Consider the following 20,098-nt stretch of genomic DNA (forward strand, 5'->3'; position numbering starts at 1 on the left):
AATGATTTACTAATGAGCGTTTATAGCAATCAGTAACTTTACGTCATTAAATTAAATGTCACTTTGAAGTTTCTATTTGAAGAGTTTGTTTTGTTATTCATTTGTTTGTTATCGTTTGTGTTTCTGTGAAATTAAGTTGACAATATCATGGGTCGTGCAAAATATAAACAAAATTTACTGATTGCAACAGCTTCGAGTATAATAAATAAAACAGCTTCTCAAAAAATACGACGCTTTCCTTTCAAGTACACCCGCTTTTTCATGCTTCGAAGATACATGGCGAAGGAAAATGTTGTTTCTTTTCGATCATAGCACCGAGCTTTTCGGTGTTGCTTTCATCAGTAAAATTTTTAATGATGTGATCGGAACAGTACAAAAATGGAGCACCAACTGTAAAACGAAATTAATTTTTTTTTTGGTTCTGGCAGTCAGCTGTTCAGTAAAATGAAATTTTATCATTAAAAAAATTAAAATGGATTTATAAATTAAATAAAACTTTAAATGCGGTGTTTCTTTTTGAAAAAATACTTGAATAAAAGATTCATGTTATTGCATCAATCTTTTGCTAGAAATAAATCTGTCAAATGTTTAAAAACTAAAAACAAAAATTGTACTGATGGTTTTTACTGGTAGCTATAACCCGCCCCTAAGAGCTTCAAATTTTACTACAGTTTTTGTAGTGAAGATCCATTTTGGGACACCGTAAAGCACATTGAGCTATTTGAAAAAGTAAGTCAGAATTCCTCGTCAATTTTTGGAATCAATTCACATTTCACTGTATTTAGCATAAATACTAAGGTTATAAGGCTCTTAAATTCAAAGTGAACCAAATTTTCACCGAAATATAATTTTCAGTGATGGGGTTCATTTACCCCTTTGAGAGTTTGAGGCTACACATGATAGTTTAAAAGCCTCTCCGCAACGTGTCACTATTCAATTCAGTTTTTAGGCTGGCAGTAATATGTGTCGACAAGGTGACCGCATCTAAAACCTTTAATTGTTTTCTTTGGAGCCAGGTGTTGAAGACCTTAAAGATATTGAGATTATTGTTGCAGCAAAAATGAATATGAAAGGATATGGTTCTATAACTGTAGCTGTGTTGTCAAAATGAAACCTCTTTTTGGAAATCTGTATACTTTAAACTAAAAATAATATTTCTGAAAACTTTAAAATGATTTGTTTTTATTTTATTAACAACAAACTTCTTAATCTTAAACACCATAAATAAATGTGCTTGGTTTGCCAACAAATCACTACAATTTCCAAATATTTCAATCAAAAACTATCTGAATCAGGTTTTTAATTTATTTTTTTAAATTGTGTGCAATGGTTGAGTTACTTCTTTTATGATTAGTCTTGAATTTCCTAAGAATAAGTTCATGTCAAGTAACTTCCATAGGAAGTTATTGTAACCGGTACCATTTTTCGAATTGAAAATGTTGACATTTCTCGACGTTTCATAATCCCTAGAATCTAAACGAATTTTTTTTAGAGAGATGTCTGTGTGTGCGTGTGTACGTTCGTCCGTAAATTCGGAAACCTTTTTTTGTTGTCTATATCTCAAGAACCAGTTATAGAGATAATAATGCAGAAAGATGCAGAAAAGACTCTCAAACAAATTAAAATTGAGTCGCTGGCTTTTTGACCTATCAAATTAATACCATTTCTAAAAAATAATTGTCACCTCTATTATTTTACGAACAAAACATGGAAAAAATGATTTTCGACTCAAATATCTTTTCAATAATTTAGAATATTTGATTCAATCGAATTTCATTTTATAAAAAATATTGTGTTTGATCGCGTTAACATACTTATTCAATTGCAAAATATTGTTGGTAATTATAAGTAATGTTTTAGAAGAAGAATTCAATTCACAACTTTTTTTTACAAAACACGGAAAACTATAGAAACAATAAAAAATTGAAAAGAAGTGGTCAAGTATAAGTAGAATTAAGAAGGATATTAACTTCAACATATTGTTATAAATATTAAAGAAAAGTTTTAAGCAAGACAAATCTACAGAAAGAATGGGAAGTTATCAGTGTGGGTCGCACCCTGCTTCTTTTTTGTTTCTAATTTGAGTAGATACTTAAAACCGAAGAAATCATTTAAAATTAACTTGCAAAACGGTTTTTTCTAGACCACAAAAGTTTTAAATTCAAGACTCATAACATATACGATTTTCCAGAAATTAACATGATAATTACAACTCTTCCTAGAAGACAAAAATTAGTACTTTCCAAAATTATCATATAATTTCGGTTAAATAAAATTTTACCAAAAAACCCAGGTTTTTCGATTTCTCAATGTCATCCCTTCCTGTTTACAATGAAATAATCGAAGAATCCATTGATTTATAAAATAATTTCTTCGTTTTTTTGAAACATCAAAATTTATTCTTTTATTAGAAATCCCTTTTTTAAACTAAGTAGCGAAGTTGTGCTCCGTAGATATACTGTAATTTTGATTATTAACCCAGTTACAATGAATCAATAGCAAACTAAATCGTGTGTGAATTCATGTGAAAATCCGAATTTTCCAAAATTAACAAGAATGGCAAAAACAAAGCAAAACATAGGAACCATTAATCCAATATTTTGAGGATGGATTGATTTTTATTTGTGATTATGATGAAAATCATTCGAATGTTAAATAAACAAATCCCAAATGGTTTTGGATTTGTATTTTTGTTTTGTTTCGGTTCTGTTTTTGTGTTTTCTCTTTTGTTTATTTTCAAGTATTATAAATACAACGAATTGTGTGATGGATAATTTGAGATAAAAGCTCGAATTTGTATAAATGATGTATATTTTTGGATTTCCACAGTATTTTTAGATAATAAAAAATTGTTTGGTTGCTTATCGAGTTCGAATGGGGCAGCTAATAAATTTTATTGATGAGAAATCCCCTTCCTTTCTGAGTATTCATTTTGCTTTGTAGGAATCTTTTTAAACAGATAATACTATAATACCATGTAATGGACAAAATAAGAGTTTTGTATATTGCGCCGTACGCGGTTTTTGGTGAAATATTAAAAGTTTTGGGAAAATTTACTTATTATAAATTGATTCTTATGGTTTTAAATTTAAAAAACACAGTGAAAAGGGGCATGTTTTTCAAATGTTTCTAGATCAATAGACTGTTGACATATTTAATTGACTGCGAAAAAGTTCTATATGGGGTCAAAAAATGTCTCAATGTCTTCGAAAATTTATATTTTTATAAGAAGATTTAAGCTTAAGTGGCAATTTATTACTTAGAATTCAATGAAATTATTACTTTGGGGAAATAATGATTCAAGAAATTCACAAGAGCACATGAACTTTCTCTTTGATAATTCAAGGTTAATTATTTAAGAATCATAAGAAAATAAGTTTTTTTTTGGAAAGAGCAGACACGATATTTACGGGGCTTTAGAATAGCAGTTTCCGAAAATCTTGTAGTTTGCAATAACACCGCAACTATCTGAAAACAGACTAAAATATTATCATTGGTTTTCAGTACAGGATCTTCACTCTTCCTGAAATTGTTTATTACTTATTCACTCATTTTCGACTTAATGCCTTTAAAAATTCAGTCTTAAAGGCCTTCAAGCGATTTTTGAGCATTGAAATAGACCTTATCTTTCACGTGACCATTTTGCAAAAAAACACCTTTTACTTCAATATCTTCCAATCCTGGATTTAAAAAATCATTAATCATGGTAATTTATTCACCGCAACCATTGAACCAGCCTTATTGACATTACAATGGGTCCGATTTGTCAAATGAAAAGTTTTGACATTTCTCACGTTTCAAGGTCCCTAGAGTCAACATAAGAGACTTTTTAGAGAGATGTCTGTGCGTGCGTGTGTATACGTACGTTCGCGACGTTTTTTTCGCTAGAGACTTGAATTAAATTGTGTATATTGTAACGTGATACCAATCAAGTATATTTTTTTGAAAAAAAAATGTAATCAACTGATTTTTTTATAAATCAAAACTGAACAAACATTTGACACCTCTAAAATTTTACGTATGCAAAATGATTTTATCTGCAAAACAATTTTGTTCAACGAAAAATAAAGCTTTTAATATCTGGTAAAATTTTGAGAAAAATCGAATTGACTGTTCTTTTATAAAAAATAAAAACCTAAAAAAACCTTTACTCAAAGTTAGTAAAAATTGAGTTTCGACTCGAATATCTTTTCAAAACTCTGAGATGTTGGCTTTAAACTCCTTTTTTCTATTTAAAAATGTTGCTGTCTGTGATGACTCGAGTAAAAAGGCAGATTATTTAATTTCAAATATATGTTTGTACTTTATTATTTAATTAATTCCTAGGTATAATTAGTTAGCATGTGATTCATGCAAAGGAGGACAAACAACTGAGCTCAGAACATTATGGCAAATGATATTGAATCTAGTAAAAGCTCTATTGGTTATAGCTGTATAAGTTTAATCATTGGTAAAACACATCACAATATCCCCCTTCAGTTGATTGTCCTTTACAATTTTAAATTAAGATACTTCATTACAAACTGTAAAATTCATTATTTTTTAAACTTCTTAGATGATGCTTTTTTACAGTTTTTTCAGGAGTACCTCCTCTATTTACATTAAGTTTTTTATTTCTAATAATATTTACTTCATCTTCTTTTTCCGGATCTTTGTCCGATTTAGTATGTACATCTCCTTCATCTAAATGAGATTCTACATTTGATTTAACATTAGGTTCACAAAAAGATTCATTACTTATAGATTTATTTTTTATTATATTATCGATATCATCATTCAGAGTAACAGGAATATAACTTTGACTATTTTTGTCGCAAACACTGATTATTTGATTTACATGTCTTTTCCAGATTTTATTAGATTTTATTACTTGCACTAAATATATTTGCATGCCTAATATTTTTACAATTTTAGCTTTAGTCCAAATTATTTTATTAGCTTTACAACAATCTTTAACCATGACAATATCATTAATTTTAAAAGTTTTTCTTGTTTTAGATTTATAATTTTGTTTTTGACATTTTTGTTGTTTTTCAATAGTTGTTCCAATTTTACTTAAATCAACTTTCATGTTTCGTTTAGGATTAAGTAAATCTAGCCTAGTTCTTAATTTTCTTCCTAACATAAGTTCAGCTGGAGATACGCCTGTGCTTGAATGAATAGTATTTCTATAGTCTAATAAAAACGAATTAAGTGCAGTTTGGATTTCAATTTTTTCATTTGCTCCTAATGCTCGTTTTAATGCGTTTTTAATAGTTTTAACAAAATTTTCGGCTTGCCCGTTCGTAGCCGGGTTTCCTACTGGTGTTGTGCGATGTTTAATACCATTCATATTTAAAAAATTTTCAAATTCGCTCGAAACAAATGCTGTGCCATTATCGGATACTAATATTTTAGGTACGCCAAAACGCGCAAATAATGGTCTTAGTTTATTTATAGTAGCCCTACTTGTTGTATTAGTGCCCATATCTAAACATTCTGGCCACTTGCTATGTCTGTCCACTACTACTAAAAACCATCTCTTAAAAATTGGTCCCAAAAAATCTATGTGAACGCGAGTCCACGGTTCTTCAGGCCACTCCCAGCAAATCAGCTTCCCTTTTGGGGGATCAGTTCTAGTTGCCAGGCATTGTTCACAAGATTTAGCAATAGCTTCCAATTCACCATCAAGCTTTGGCCACCAACAATAACTTCTTGCCATAGCTTTCATTTTTCCTATGCCCATGTGCGTTTTATGTAATTCACCTAAAACCGATGCCTGCAATGATACAGGAATTATAATGCGGTAACCCCAAAATAAACAACCATACTCAATGTTTAGTTCATGTCGTCTCAAAAAAAAATGGTCTAAGAGAAACGTCGACCTTGTCATGTTCCCAACCAGATTGCATGTACTGTATAACTTTTGATACTATGGAATCCTTTTCAGATTCTTTTTTAACATCTTCTATAGTGATGGGTAAATTACTTATTTCTTTTACATAGTTTATGTAACACAAATTCGAGTCGTCTACTTGCATACCGACAGATTCTTCGTTTGGAAATCGAGAGAAATAATCGGCAACATTTGCATGCGATCTAATACATTCAATTTTAAACGTATATCCGGTCAAAACTAGTGCAATCCGTTGCAAACGATTAGCTGCCATCTGTGGTATACCTTTCTTGGAACCAAATATATGCATAAGCGGCTTATTATCCGTCACTAAAGTGAATTCTCTGCCATACAAGTAATGGTGGAATCTTTTAACTCCAAAAAGAATAGCTATGGCTTCCCTATCTAACTGCGAGTACTTTTGCTCTGTATCAGTCAGCTTTCGGGACGCAAACTCTATTGGCCTCTCCAAACCATTTTCATACACCTGGGATAACACAGCGCCTAGTCCAATCGGACTAGCATCCACCGTAAGCTTTATCACCAACATTGGATTAAAATGAGCCAAGGCAGACTTTGAAATTAGTTCTCTTTTTATCTTGCTAATGGCTTCAGAATGCACCTCAGTCCACTCAAATTTCGCGGTCTTTTTTAATAAATCGTATAATGGTGCGCAAAGTGTAGTTACATTAGGCAAAAACTTTCTATAAAAATTTATGACCCCAAGAAACGATTGCAATTCTTTTAAACAAGTGGGATCTTGAATCTCTTGAATCGTTTTAATCTTATTAGGACAAGTTTTTAATCCCGATTTGTCTATCACATGACCTAAATAATTTATTTACTTAGCTAGGAAGGTGCATTTATCTTTATTTAACTTAAGGCCTGCGTCTTGCAAGATTTTCAGAACATGCTTTACCTTTTCTATATGCAATTTCCTATTTGGAGCTGTTATCAATATGTCATCAAGGAACACTACCACACCTTTAATGCCCATTAACAAACTATCCATCATTTTTTGAAACACCGCTGGAGCTGATGCCAAACCATAAACTAAGCGCGTGTAGCGAAATAGCCCTTTTGTTGTGGATATCGTTGTTAATTTTCTAGATTCATCGTCCAGAACCAACTGCTGGTACGCCATCGACAAATCTAATTTTGTGAATTCTTCGCCACCATGCAGTTGAGCGAATAATTCCTCGATTCGTGGAAGAGGATATTTATCAATTAATAATTGAGGATTGACGGTGATTTTAAAATCCCCGCAAATCCGCACCTCACCTGACTTTTTCAAAATAGGAACGATCGGGGTTCCCCACTCACTAAAATTTACAGGTTCTAATACACCCAGATCTACTAGCTTGTCAATTTCACTCTCCACCTTTTCTTTCAAAGCTAATGGCATTTGGCGTGGCTTGAAAAACTTTGGACAGCAGTCACTTTTTACATGTAATGAAATCAAACTTTTATTAAATTTGCCTAATTTTCCGTCAAATAATTCACTAAAATTTTCAGTTATTGCATGTACTTCTGAAGAAATATTTTTCTCAATATAATATAAATTTTCAAATTTAATACCAAATTCATTTAAGAAATTTCGGCCTAGTAATGGTGGACCACCGTTTTCAACAACAACAACTTTAATCTTTTTACACACATTCTTGTATAAAACATCCATTACACAAACACCAATAGGTTTAATTTTTATGCCATTATAATTATTAAATACTAAACTAGATGTTTCTAACGCATGAAACTTAAAATGATCGCGATATGTTTTTAAGGAGATTGCAGAAATAGAAGCACCCGTTTCAATTTCCATCGTCATAGGAATACTATTCATGCAAACTTTTAATTTAATAGGTTCATTTGATTCTATACTAGAAGTTAAATTAAACAAAGATAGTTCAGTTCCTTCGATATACTTAAAATCTTGTTGTCCGTTATAATTATTATTTTTATTTGGACACACACGTAGCAAATGCCCTCTTTTTTTACATCGTTTACATCGATAATTCTTAAATCGACATGAGCTTTCTATATGATTTGACAGACCGCAAATTGAACACTTACTGTCCATATAGCTGTTGTTACCTTGTTGCTTTTGTCCACGCTGCTGCTGATGATGTTGTTTGCCCGTTACCTGCCCACTGTTGCCCTTTTGCCTCGTTTGCCCCATTCGATAAATACCGTCAGATGAACTTGGTTCTTATTTTATGCTTACGTCAAGCTCGTACTGGTGCTTGACACACTCCACTGCATTAGCAATTTCAACGGCTTTGTCGAATGTTAACTTTTCCACGCTCTCCAAAAATAGCTTGTCCTTTGCCACTCCTTTCTGCAGTCCCATCACGAACTTATCGCGTAGAGCTGAATTAAGCTCAACTCCAAACTCGCAGCTTATAGAAAGTGATCGCACTCGTGCTGCCCATTGGTTTACTGTTTCATGATGATCTTTAACTGCGGAGTAGAACTTGTGACGCTCAGCAAACCCAGAAACTGTAGGCTTAAGATGATCGCTGAAAGCTTTGCTTAGCACATCGTACGAAGCCGTTTCTATTTTATTTGGGTGAATCAAATTATTAACCAATTTATATGATTGTTCTGATAAAGCACTAATTAAAATTGCTTTCTTCTTTACTTCCACGGTTACATCGTTAGCAATGAAAAACTGGTCTAACTGCGCTTTAAATATATGCCAGTCATTTTGATTAAAATTTAATTTTTCAACTGAGCCGACATTTTGCATTTTGGTAAGAAATGTTACCAAAATTGGTAAAAATTTGTTTTTGACTAAAAATCTATTCAACAAAACTAGATTTTCAAACTAAACTATTTCTTTATACGAAAAATCTTGTTGGTAATTTTAAAATTTTTTAAGAAGTTATCAGTGTGGATCGCATCCCAGCCTCTTTTTTAAACTGATTCAGGTCCAATGAAAACAAATCCATTACCTAATATTGGCAAGTTGTGAATTTAGTGAATTTTAAATAATTATTCTTGAATTTTCCGAACCAGGTGAGAGAATTTTGTTTATTAATGCAGCCTTCTAGGTGTCATCACTGAAAACGATTTTCTTATTAATTTCATTTGATGAATTTCAAGAACCCAATCAAATAAGAAACCAAGTTACTGTTGATAGATTTAAAAAGTGAATTTTAACAATTTCCGTGGGTTTCACGTTTGAATCCATGGATTCCTTGTAAATGATTTTGGATGACTGAAGAATAAATCAACTAATGTCATTCAATAGCTCCTCTGAGCTTCTCTTGCGATATAGTTTCTTAAGACAGTGCCTTCGACTGGACTACTTTAATACAACGAAAGTAACATGTTTTTCGAATTTATTTTCTTATTATTGCGATGTTACACTTTACATATGTTTCGATTTTTAAAATAACATCACTTAACATTGTTGCAGTAAATGTAGAACTATTCATTTTTAATTGCATTAGTGGAACATATTGGTTATTTTCATAAGAAAAAACAAAATTGGCGCAATGACGCAACCTGATAGTAAACCATTGATGAAATGGTGTGCCAAATCAGAACGGCTAATTCGAGAAAGTACTTTTCGTAAATATAATTACCTTGGAAGATTTGTCAATTCCTCGCAAAAGGCAGTGCCCGTGAAATAAACTTTAGTTGTCATAGCAGGGTTTGAACCCAAAACCACTAGCATGATAGTCCTACACAGTAACCATTACGCCAAGGGAATAAGTGAAAGTCTTTTAAATGTAATAAGTTGTGCCGAACTGCTCTGGAAAAGACAATTTTGTCGCCAAAACATTGAAAAAAAAACTAAAATTGTACAGAATGAAATGGACATGCATTTTTATCATTAGCGTTCTTCTAGTCCGTAGTCCGAAGATTTTTACTGAAGCGTTTTGAAATGCTGTTTATTTTCCTAAAAACTTATTCCCAAATAATCCTTGATAAAACAAATTTAAATTTGTATATGCGTTTATACCTAGTTGAGACTGTTAGTAGCTTTTGCTCTGCTTGACTTTTTTTAAGTAGTTAGCTTGTTTTTGCAGGATAACCCAGCGCTTGGGGAATTCCTAAAAAAAGTTATAAAGGTATTGGACAGCAGATAAAAAACATTTCACTTCATAGAAATTTTCGGTGCTGCTTGGCTCCTCAAAAAATGTAAGTTTAATTTTCTTTTACTAAGCTCATTAATAGTAGCTTCAGTTAACATTTTCCCTGTGGTATCTTCCACATAAGATAAAATTGTTCGTGGATCTTGAAAGCATACAATATTTGCGAAGATCCACGTTATTCGATTGACTGGTCACAACTAAACTAAAAAAAATAAAACTTTTTTAAAATTGTTCCACTAATTTTTACGCCCTAGCTAAGTGGCACCCCAAGCACTGTTTTGCCTTAACGCAGGTTTGGCACCGGGAACGAGTGAAAAAAAATTAAAATCTGCCGAAAATTTTTAAACAAAAAAATATGATTTAATACCAAGAACGGTCTTGTGACTAAATTAAGCTTAAGTTGACATCATCTCGGTAGCATAGTTTTTTTTTATTTTTAAATTTTTTTGTTTTCGAAACTCAACACAATAATCATGTTATTTTTTTACAAGTTTTGTTATTGGTTTAAGACTTGAAATTAAGCGCATTAGAGATTTCTTAATAAATTTTATGCACAAGATTCCGTGAAAATTTGTATTCAGTGCCTAATTATCCAAACTCTTGAAGTTAAAACTCTTTTGCCAGGTTTCAATACTGATTAGTCCCGATAGCTTTTTGGCAAAATTTGTTTTGAAATAATAATCCAACTATGGCAACACATGTAATCACTTTTTAAATCCAGTTCATTGAATTTAAACCAATTTTAAATCAATTAAGCAATCGTCACTTTTAATCGAAACAGAGGTTTCAATTAGTAATCACCTTTTTAAAAAATCCTTAACCCAAAGCCGACAGCAAATCACAAATCAAATTTATTGGTAATGACAGAAAATGTGCACGAATCCACCTCGTAATTGATTTATCATATAAGTACAAGGATACAAAACACTTTATTCTGAAATTGAAATTGAAACATACACATTTATTGTTCATTCAACCATTTTCAATGTTCATGACATATTGTAGATGTATGTACGTACTTAATAGAAAATCTTTGTTTATATTTTCCAATTTACCATCATCAGGAAACGTTCAAACTCCAGCTGCAATGACCGTTTCTGTAACGCATGTCACGCAAGGTGCATCAGTCGTCACAACCAGAACCACCACCGCAACATCAACAGCAACAACAACAACACAACAACCAGCAACGACTCGCTCAAAGGCCACCACAATGATGGCCCTTGCAATGGGACGTTCTCAAAGTCCAGGTAATTCAAGTGGATCGGACACCGATGGTTTCGCAAGTTCCTCTGCCTCGGCAACAGCACTCAGAAGGATGTACTTTAAAAGTGGGCGCAGTGCCAAGACAAAGCTGAACTCGACCATGCCGTGCACCGGCAGCACTAATAATGCCACTGCCTCCAATGGTACCACCGTCGTCGTCCACCATCATCATAATTCGGTTGCAGCTGCCTCTGCTGCGGCATCATCTACTGCCACTGCATCGTCAGGAGCTGCGCTATCATCCTCAAGTGTACCTAAGGTAAGTTTATAATACAAAAATGAACTCAAAAAATAATTTACAATAAGTTTTGTTTTTTTTAAATTATTTTTGAAAGTTGCAAGTTTCAAAATGTTGGTTAAGAGGGTGGGGTTAGAGGGGATATAATTCTAATTTTATCCTTCTGATGACGTTTGCGGTTGAACTTTGAGTGAAATATCCGTTTGATCAACGTTTTAGCCATGATGCAAGTGAAATGAAACACATGTTCCTAAAGTAGTTGTAAAGGGGGAGGAGGCTATGTGATGGCAGAAGTAAAAGTGCAATCATTGATTTTGTGAGAAATTGCTCTTTTTTGTAGTTGTTAAACAATTTTTGATCTTATAAATTCCTTAGAATAATGTTAATTTTGGAGAAGAAAAGTACCGATCTTAATTTTACTTATGAACAAATACAATTTTAGCGGGAAATTAATATTATGTAAACATCTTTTGTTTTTGAATTTTATCAAACATTTTTTGAATTTAAAAATTCACTGGAAGAAATTTCAATCTCACCATTTTATATTTAAGAGTGTAGTTTCATCGCAATTTAAGGTAGTTGACGATGCGCAATTTATGGAGAAGATATTTATTTATTTTCATTTTAGATTGAATTTTTTTAAATAACTTAATTCTTGTTTACATAAGTTACAAATGTTATGGAATCTAAGGGGATTTCCATCGATATGAAATCGAAAAACACACTTTGATTTTGATCTGTCAAAAAAAAATTAATTTTGAAAACTTTTGACTTCCATTGGGACAAAATTCAACTGACTGATTTTTACTTTTAAATCAATTTTGAGAGATTTTATTTTTTATGGCATCAATAAAAATTAAATCAGTCAAATTGTTTGCAATTTCTTGCAGGCTAAGTTTAATTAAAAAAAAAAATAAAAATATTTTAATTGAAATATGGAAACTATAGACTAAATTAAGATAATAATAATTTAAATGAAAATTTGACAGCTACACAGAAATTAGATCGATGAATGTATCCATTTTGTATTTAAATCAAAATGTATCAAACTTAATGACATGTCTCAAACAATGATTCACTTAAAAACTTAATAAAAAACTTTAACAAAAATATAAAACAATTAAACAAATACATATTATTATGGAAGAATAAAATCTTTTTGTTATATCATTTTCTAAGATTTGTTTTGATTTTGATTAGATTTAGTTTGACATTTGATCATTTTATATTGCTGTCTTATTTTTATGTCACTTTGTAACGATCAATTAGAAAGCAGATACAATGGCTGCGTTCAATCTCAGATAGATAGGATATCCGGATACGTTTTTGTTAGTGTTTTGCTTGTAAAATAACAGCTGATCAAAAAACCGCTAGGATGTCAAAAAAGGAATCCAAGGGTATTCTAGAATTTCTGGGGTATGTAGGTATCTGTTGATTTTGAATAAAACACAAAATATTTAGGAAATTACTGTCAATAATTTTTATCATAGTAAAATAAGTATGGTTTAATTATGTATGGAATAAAATGAAGTCCAAATGGGAAGCGGCACACCTATATCCGATAGTCCAAATCTTCGATGACGCAGAAGAATAATTGAGGTCTTATCCCGCTAATGTGCCGAATTATCTCATCCTTTAGATCTTGAATTGTTGCCAAATCATATGATCTATTAAAATCGCCACCATATGAGATAATACGGTCATTGAAATTGTCGTGCAAAAGAACCATTGTTTCTTAAGCTGTGTGGTAAGTAGCAAGTGGCAATGTCCTGATGAAACTATAGAGCCCAACGAATAACTTCTTTATTTTTCTTAAATGCTATAAAAACATCGAGTGTAGCTTCGGCTGTGAGGCACGTAGCGCCACCTTGTCCTCCTGTTGAAACCAAATGTTACCAATATCCTCCTCCTCCTTTTGTTTACAAAAATTCGTTCAAAATAGCACGATAGAGATCGCCATTGATTGTAACGGCCACTCCTTTCTTATTTTCAAAGAAAAATGGCCCAATTATGCCTCTGGACTGAGAATCCACTGAAGTGAAAATGTGCTTCATTACTGAAGAAGATTTTCTACAAAAATTGATCATCCACTGTTGCCATTCTTTCCACCATTCTGACCGTTGACGAAGCTCTGCAGTTGCAGCTGTACGAGCATGCACTGGAGGTATCGCATCTACTTCAGGACCGGTTCAGAATTCTTGGCTCAAATTGTTGATCATTTTCTTTCGATTGTACGCATATTTGGACTATTAAATTGAGCCAAATAATGCATGATATGCATTTTGATTTGGACGCCCATTTTCATAATAAGCCTTAATATATATAACGCGGTTGTGTATTGTGTACCTTTCCATGATTATAATTGAATCAGTCTTAAATTGAGAAATGTTATATGAAATGCAGAAAACACTTGACATTTAGGTGTGGTTCACATTCAAACTCGGCCTTTAAAATTTGACCACCCTTTCGTTTCAAAGTTTACAAATAAAATTAGTTCAACAAATTCAAAAATGACGTTTCATTGCAGTCAAACAATTTTAAAACTTTCCATAATGAAATTCGTAACAATTCGAACCCATTTCAAAAAGTTATCAATTTCACAAGTCTTATCAATATTGAGCCTTTCAAAATCAAAATTGAAATTCATTTTGGAATAATAATAATTACGTTTACATTTTACTTCATTAAAAATATTTCTTTCAAAAGACCTTTATGTCAATGAGAGTACCGCAAGGTTCTGTCCTATCTGCTTTTTTTGTCTTTCTTTAGAGTTTAGTAATGTACAAGTTGCCTGGGGAAGATACGCAACATGCAATTCCGTGTTATCACGGCCTTAAATTTAGAGTTCGGAAATTAATTAGTTTCCACCAAAACGTGAATTACTAAGAGATAATTTTATAAATCATCAATGATAATATTTGACACTCGAAAAACTACTCCGGAGACGGTTGACTTGCTTATTTCGTGAAAAAATGCACCACCGTGATATTTAGCACCATTTCCAGCCCAAAGAAGTACGCACAAAAAGTGTTGCAAGGGACATCGAAATCAATTCTAAGTTTCACTGATCTTTGGTTTTTTTAAAGTTCGATGTATTAAAAAACTCCTACAAAATCAGAAATTTTCGAAATTTAGATCAATAAACGCATTAATCCTAAAATTCTAAAATCATTTTTTGTCAAAAAAAGCCTATTTCCATTTTCTTGTCAACTTTTATTTATTTCTTCACTTCCTAAACGGTTCAAATAATTGCAAAGTGAACATCAAAGTTGCAAAGTGAAAAGTGTTTTGTGAAACAGGGCTCAGGCCACTTTTAGTGTATTCGTGTGTTTTCTTTTATTGCAAAATCTTGTTAAAACCACATATCGTCCAGGCCATAATCTGCAATCAACATAAGGACTTAAAAAAGATGTAAGAACACGGGTTCAACAATAAATTCGGAGTACTGTCAATAACTAAAAGCTTGTATTAGAAACATTAGCTCTTCACAATTTTACCGACTGCTTGCAACTACATGGTCCGGCAAAAAGATCGTCCATATTTTAAAAGGCAATAAGAAATAAATAAACAATTTAAAAGAAAATTTCAATTGAATTTTGTAAATTAAATACTATGCCATTTTACATTAAATAATAATTACAATTTTATCTATAAATAGCTTTAAATATAAACGTCTAAAAATACGGGAGGTTTTTTTTCGGACCCGTATTATCATCACGTAACGTAATACCTTTGAATCAATACATTTAAAATAAGTCTTAATAATTTTTAAGATTTGTGGGATTTTGATCCATTATAGTTAATGGAAAAAGTTCACCTATATAATGAAATTTAAAATGAAAGCTTGGTTTGAAAGGTACCAAATATAATTTTGAACTTGTCTTTACAAAAATTTTGATGTAATTCAACCAAATTATGTAATAATCTTTAACAGCAGTCAAAGTTTAATAAGCATAACCAAAAAATACTTGATTCTAGAGAATTTAAGACGATAAGTTTCTTCGATACAAGTCTAAATTTTTTACAACATATTTTGTTTTGTTGCAAGAACATCTGTTTGTGAACAAACAAGTACCACAAGGTTCTGTTCTGTCTCCCTTTCATTTTAAATTTATAGTTAAAAACCTGTTGAAAGGTCTGAAAGAAATAAGGTCTTAAGAATATTTGAGTATATTATAAAATATCATAGCTAACCTAGTTTGTTTAGGATGCATTTTAAATTAGTTTAAAATATGAATTACAAAATGTTTCAATTAATTCCTCCAGTTGCTACTGGCTAACATCTTTCGGAGCCAATTCAAAAGGGAATTGAACTAATACCTTTATGAAGAACATTCCATACAACTTTGGATTATTCTCTCGTCTGACCTCAAGGTTAATTGTATCCTTACCAGTAAAATCAATTATGTACATATTATGTGGTGTCACAAACTCTCATGATTCATATAAGATTTATTGTAATAAAATATGAATTACATTTATAAAACTTAATGCACCCTTTAGCAGGAACATACAAAACTTCTTTTATTTATTAATTTATTATGTATATTTTTGCAGGTTGTTATTATGGGATCATCTACAGCGTCCATGACCGACACTAATATCAATACGTCAACAGATTCAGCTTCCACTCTCGTTACAAGTGTTGCTGCTACAGATACCTCCGAGACATGTGATTCCTTGGATATGGGTAAGTAAAAGAATAGCATATATGTACCAACTTGTACATACATTTAGTAAACCAACTTTAATAAATGGTCCTGAGAATTTGCTTGTTGTACCATCAAATTTCCATGCGTGACATTAGTAAAATGCCCCATGTTTCCTCAAAGAGATTTCCAGGAAGGATTTTATGCCTTAGATTTTGTAGCGAACACACACAAATAATAAACATAATGAATAAATGTTTATTTTATTTGTGGCAACCCTGTAACGTTTTTTCATTGTTTTGTGTTTTAATATGTATGTAAAATAAAAGTTTTTTCATCAAACCTGCCTCAAGGTGGTAAGGTTAGGTATCAAAGAAACAATATGTCCTATTAAACATGTGTGCCTGTTTTTCCCATGATTACTTAAATATTTGATAATAGGGTATTGCTTTGTGTTATCCACCCAATGTAACAAAAATAATAATAGAAAAAGTGGTTGAATTTTCAAAAAAAAAAATAATTTATAAATATTATTTTTTTTAAAACAATTTGGCACATTGTGCGAACACATTTTTGGTTTCACGTCTTTTTGTCCAATTTTGAAGACAAAAATAATTTTGACATATGTCACTTTATTTTTTGTTGAATTTAGGATCTTTAAAGTTTTGAGTAAAAATAGAACTAAACCTTGAATTTCTGTACTTTTTAATATCAAGAATCAAAATCAAGAAAAACTTTTGTTCGTTTTCCAAATAACCACTTCCCAAAATATCCTAAAATATCACAAAATAGTGTACATTATAATTTACAAGGAAGTCCCCTAAAGTTCCTCTGTATAACATCAATTTCCATTAACATATTATACACAAAACATGTTAAAGGAAATGTTGATAATATAGGGGATCAAAGTTTGTTTCTTAAGTCCTCTTATAAAACCAAATGGTAAGTGATGACATTCCTTATGCTGTTATTGTATTTCGTGTAAACGATAAAAATATAAGAAAAGAAATAGAATATAGGGGTAACAGGATGGGGGGGATGTTGTGGGTTATGCTGGGGAAACCTATAAGTATTCAGAAGGTGATGAAAGCTGAAAGCCAAAAGTTTTAATAGACTACAACAATGTTTTTTGTTAAATGGAATGAGTTAAGGGTTGAACCTATGTTTTTCCGAACGTGCCTGAAAGAAAGTCCTTTTATAAAGAAGAAAACAAAAATGAAACAAGAAAAGTTCCTTCACGCAATGCTTAAATATTTTTTGGAGCGACTTTTTTGTGTGTTTGATTTAATGAATACAATTCGTCAAAGTAAAGTGTTGTTTTTATATTTTCATTATTTTACGCGTAGCCATGTGATGTTAGACATTTTTCGGTTTCGGTTTCGTTTTTTTTTATAACAAAAATTCTTTCATTTTGATTAAATGTTTGTGCGGTAAATAAATAAAACCACAATTAAGAAAGCATTTCTTTTAAGATTGTGAATTTGTTTGTTTTTTGCAGATTAACATTAAAAGATTGAGCAATTTTATCATGGCTAATATTTTTTTGTTTAACGACCTTTTCTAGCTTGTCAGTCACGCTTTGTGTGGGAGAATCATATCCAGGAAACATTTACACGTTAACTAAGCTTTAACAAAGACTTAAACTCTTAGCTATGAAAATTAAATAATTATACATTTTAACTTTAAGCATTTTTTTCTTCTAAAATAATTGATTCTATCTTTTTCTGGGCAGTCAATTTTCTATCTGTCAAAAGTATAAACTGACAAAGTCATTTTAAAAACAGTACAAATAAAAGATTTATAATATTGACTCTTTTGGAAAAGCGAATGATTTTGACATTTTAGTATTTTGTCTTGCAATCATTTTTTGAAACATTATTTATATTATCAAATAGCGTATGTAGAAACATGAGCTGTCAAAATACACAAGCGTCAAATAATATTTAACCGTTGGTTTGTCAAACTCAATTTAATTTTTATTTCGCAAAGCTGATCTTTAAGGAATACCCTTCCGAAACTTAACATTCTAGAACTGGCCATGGCAGGACATTTACAAAAAAAGTGAATCACAGTTTCACTTTCATGTTGGCCTCCTTAGCTACGGCATGCATGCCAGTTGACAATGTGAGGGAAACCCAGCTCTGCTGCATACTCTCCTTTTGGTCTTTGTCTGTTATATATTGCATAGATCCTGGCCATATTATGCCTGGGTCTAAATAAAAGTTCGATAGGAGAGCTTTTGTTAAAGTAAGGCCATAACTTACTGTACATCATCATCAAATCATTAGCTTAAGCTACCTCCTTCTCCCCACAACTTTTTACTTTATGGGGATTTTATTCACGACTAAAATCCATAAGAGCGGGGTTGTTACTCTACTCACATGATTGAAAGAGATTGTGGTACCTAACGAAGCTTAAATCCTTCTATCACTCTCGTAGCATAGAAATTATCCATTCTTGAAATTAAACCTTTTCCTTGATTAAGTTATTTGTGAATTGATTCAATAAAGCCGTTATTGGAAGCACCTTCTTTAAATGGTTCGCACTACCGTCTCAGTAGACTTGCGTGCTTAGATTTTTCTAGCGGGTATCTTGGATGCGTTCCAGTGTTCAAAGCTCAAAAGGGGTCAAGCTAACTGGCAGAAAATCCTTCGAATATCCATAGCCAAACCTAATTACTTTCGTATTAAAAACTATTTTATTTTTATTAAATAGAGGCATCATTTGAAGAAAATCTCCAGCCATGTTACTGTTATGCCGTGCAGTTTTTGTAGCATTACTAGTAGTATGACAACAAAACCTGGAGATTTAAAGGGAGAGAAAGTAATAATGGCAACAAATACTTTCTCTAATAATAACCAAATTAATAGGTTAAACGTAAACTAGATTAGTTTAAAGCAAATTTTAAATTTGACACATCTTTAAAAATATTTTTTAGAGTGTGAAAAACAACTTTTAAAATTACTTTACTTAATTATTTTTTGATTAATTGTAAAAATCTTTTAAGAAAGATGATTTTTTAGAAATTGGGTCATAAATTTCAAAAAAAAGTTTGGATTCCTTTCATCAACTTACTAACGGTCAAACTTTATTCAGTGTGCAGAATGCACTATTTTCAAAAACAATATTTTTTCCTATGAAAAAAGGGATCATTTTTAAAGGAAAATATCAGTGAATTTGTTTTATATTTAAAAAAAGACGAAAAATCTCCCAAAACAATGACAATTTAGATGATGGATGGATCATTCTTTGATTTTCCGAGCTCCAAATTTTTTTTTTGTTATTCTACTTCTTATAACGTAGTCTACGAATTTAAAATACAATTCATTACTGAAAATGATTTTTCGATAAAAATGGACAGAAGTTGTTGTGTTAACCAAACTTTAGAAGCTTTAAGTTTGGTTGTGAAATGCTATTTAATGTGTTTTGTAGAATGCTTAAATTCATAAATCGACAAACCTCGGTTTTTGAAAACATTACACTCAACACTCTCAATTGTTGCCTCAGTTTCACTTTTGTCAGCCGGAAAGTGCTTTATGACTACTGAAAATGGTTTAAGTTTTTCAAACTATGACGGGAAAATGTTCACTATTTTTATTTTAAAGCGCCTTAGGCACTCGTCGTTTCATATCTAATAATGTCGTTGTTTTTAATTGTCATGTGTCAAACAATGACAGCTCTTAAAGTGACAGTTACCCAAAAGATAGAGTATTTAAAGAAAAATCTCTTATTGGAAAACCCTTCATAGTACCGTCTGATAAAAATGAAATACTCAAATAAGACATTTTCCATTACAATATTCTGGAAAGCTTTGTAGTTCCCTTCGATTTTCTTGCCAATGTAAATTGTGAACTGAAAGCTTCTGTCAAAATAAGGTCTTGCACCCATGAGGATTCTTAAATCAGATTATGTACTTAAGCTTTTGTTTGGCATTTCTTATACGGAAACCTATCAATCTCAATTTTTC

General features: G+C 31.4%; 1 protein-coding gene across 2 annotated transcripts in view; it reads left to right on the top strand.

The window, feature by feature from the left end:
• LOC129948892 (GTP-binding protein REM 2) overlaps positions 1 to 20,098 on the top strand; it is a 333,357-nt gene that overhangs the window by 261,362 nt on the left and 51,897 nt on the right. For both annotated transcript variants that reach the window (XM_056060040.1, XM_056060041.1), the window contains exons 3-4: positions 11,043 to 11,503; positions 16,040 to 16,172. In XM_056060040.1, coding sequence (XP_055916015.1) covers positions 11,043 to 11,503; positions 16,040 to 16,172 — 594 coding nt within the window. The remainder of the gene's footprint in view (positions 1 to 11,042; positions 11,504 to 16,039; positions 16,173 to 20,098) is intronic.

The sequence above is a fragment of the Eupeodes corollae genome, chromosome 3 (assembly GCF_945859685.1).
Source record: "Eupeodes corollae chromosome 3, idEupCoro1.1, whole genome shotgun sequence".
Taxonomy (NCBI): Eukaryota; Metazoa; Arthropoda; class Insecta; order Diptera; family Syrphidae; genus Eupeodes; species Eupeodes corollae.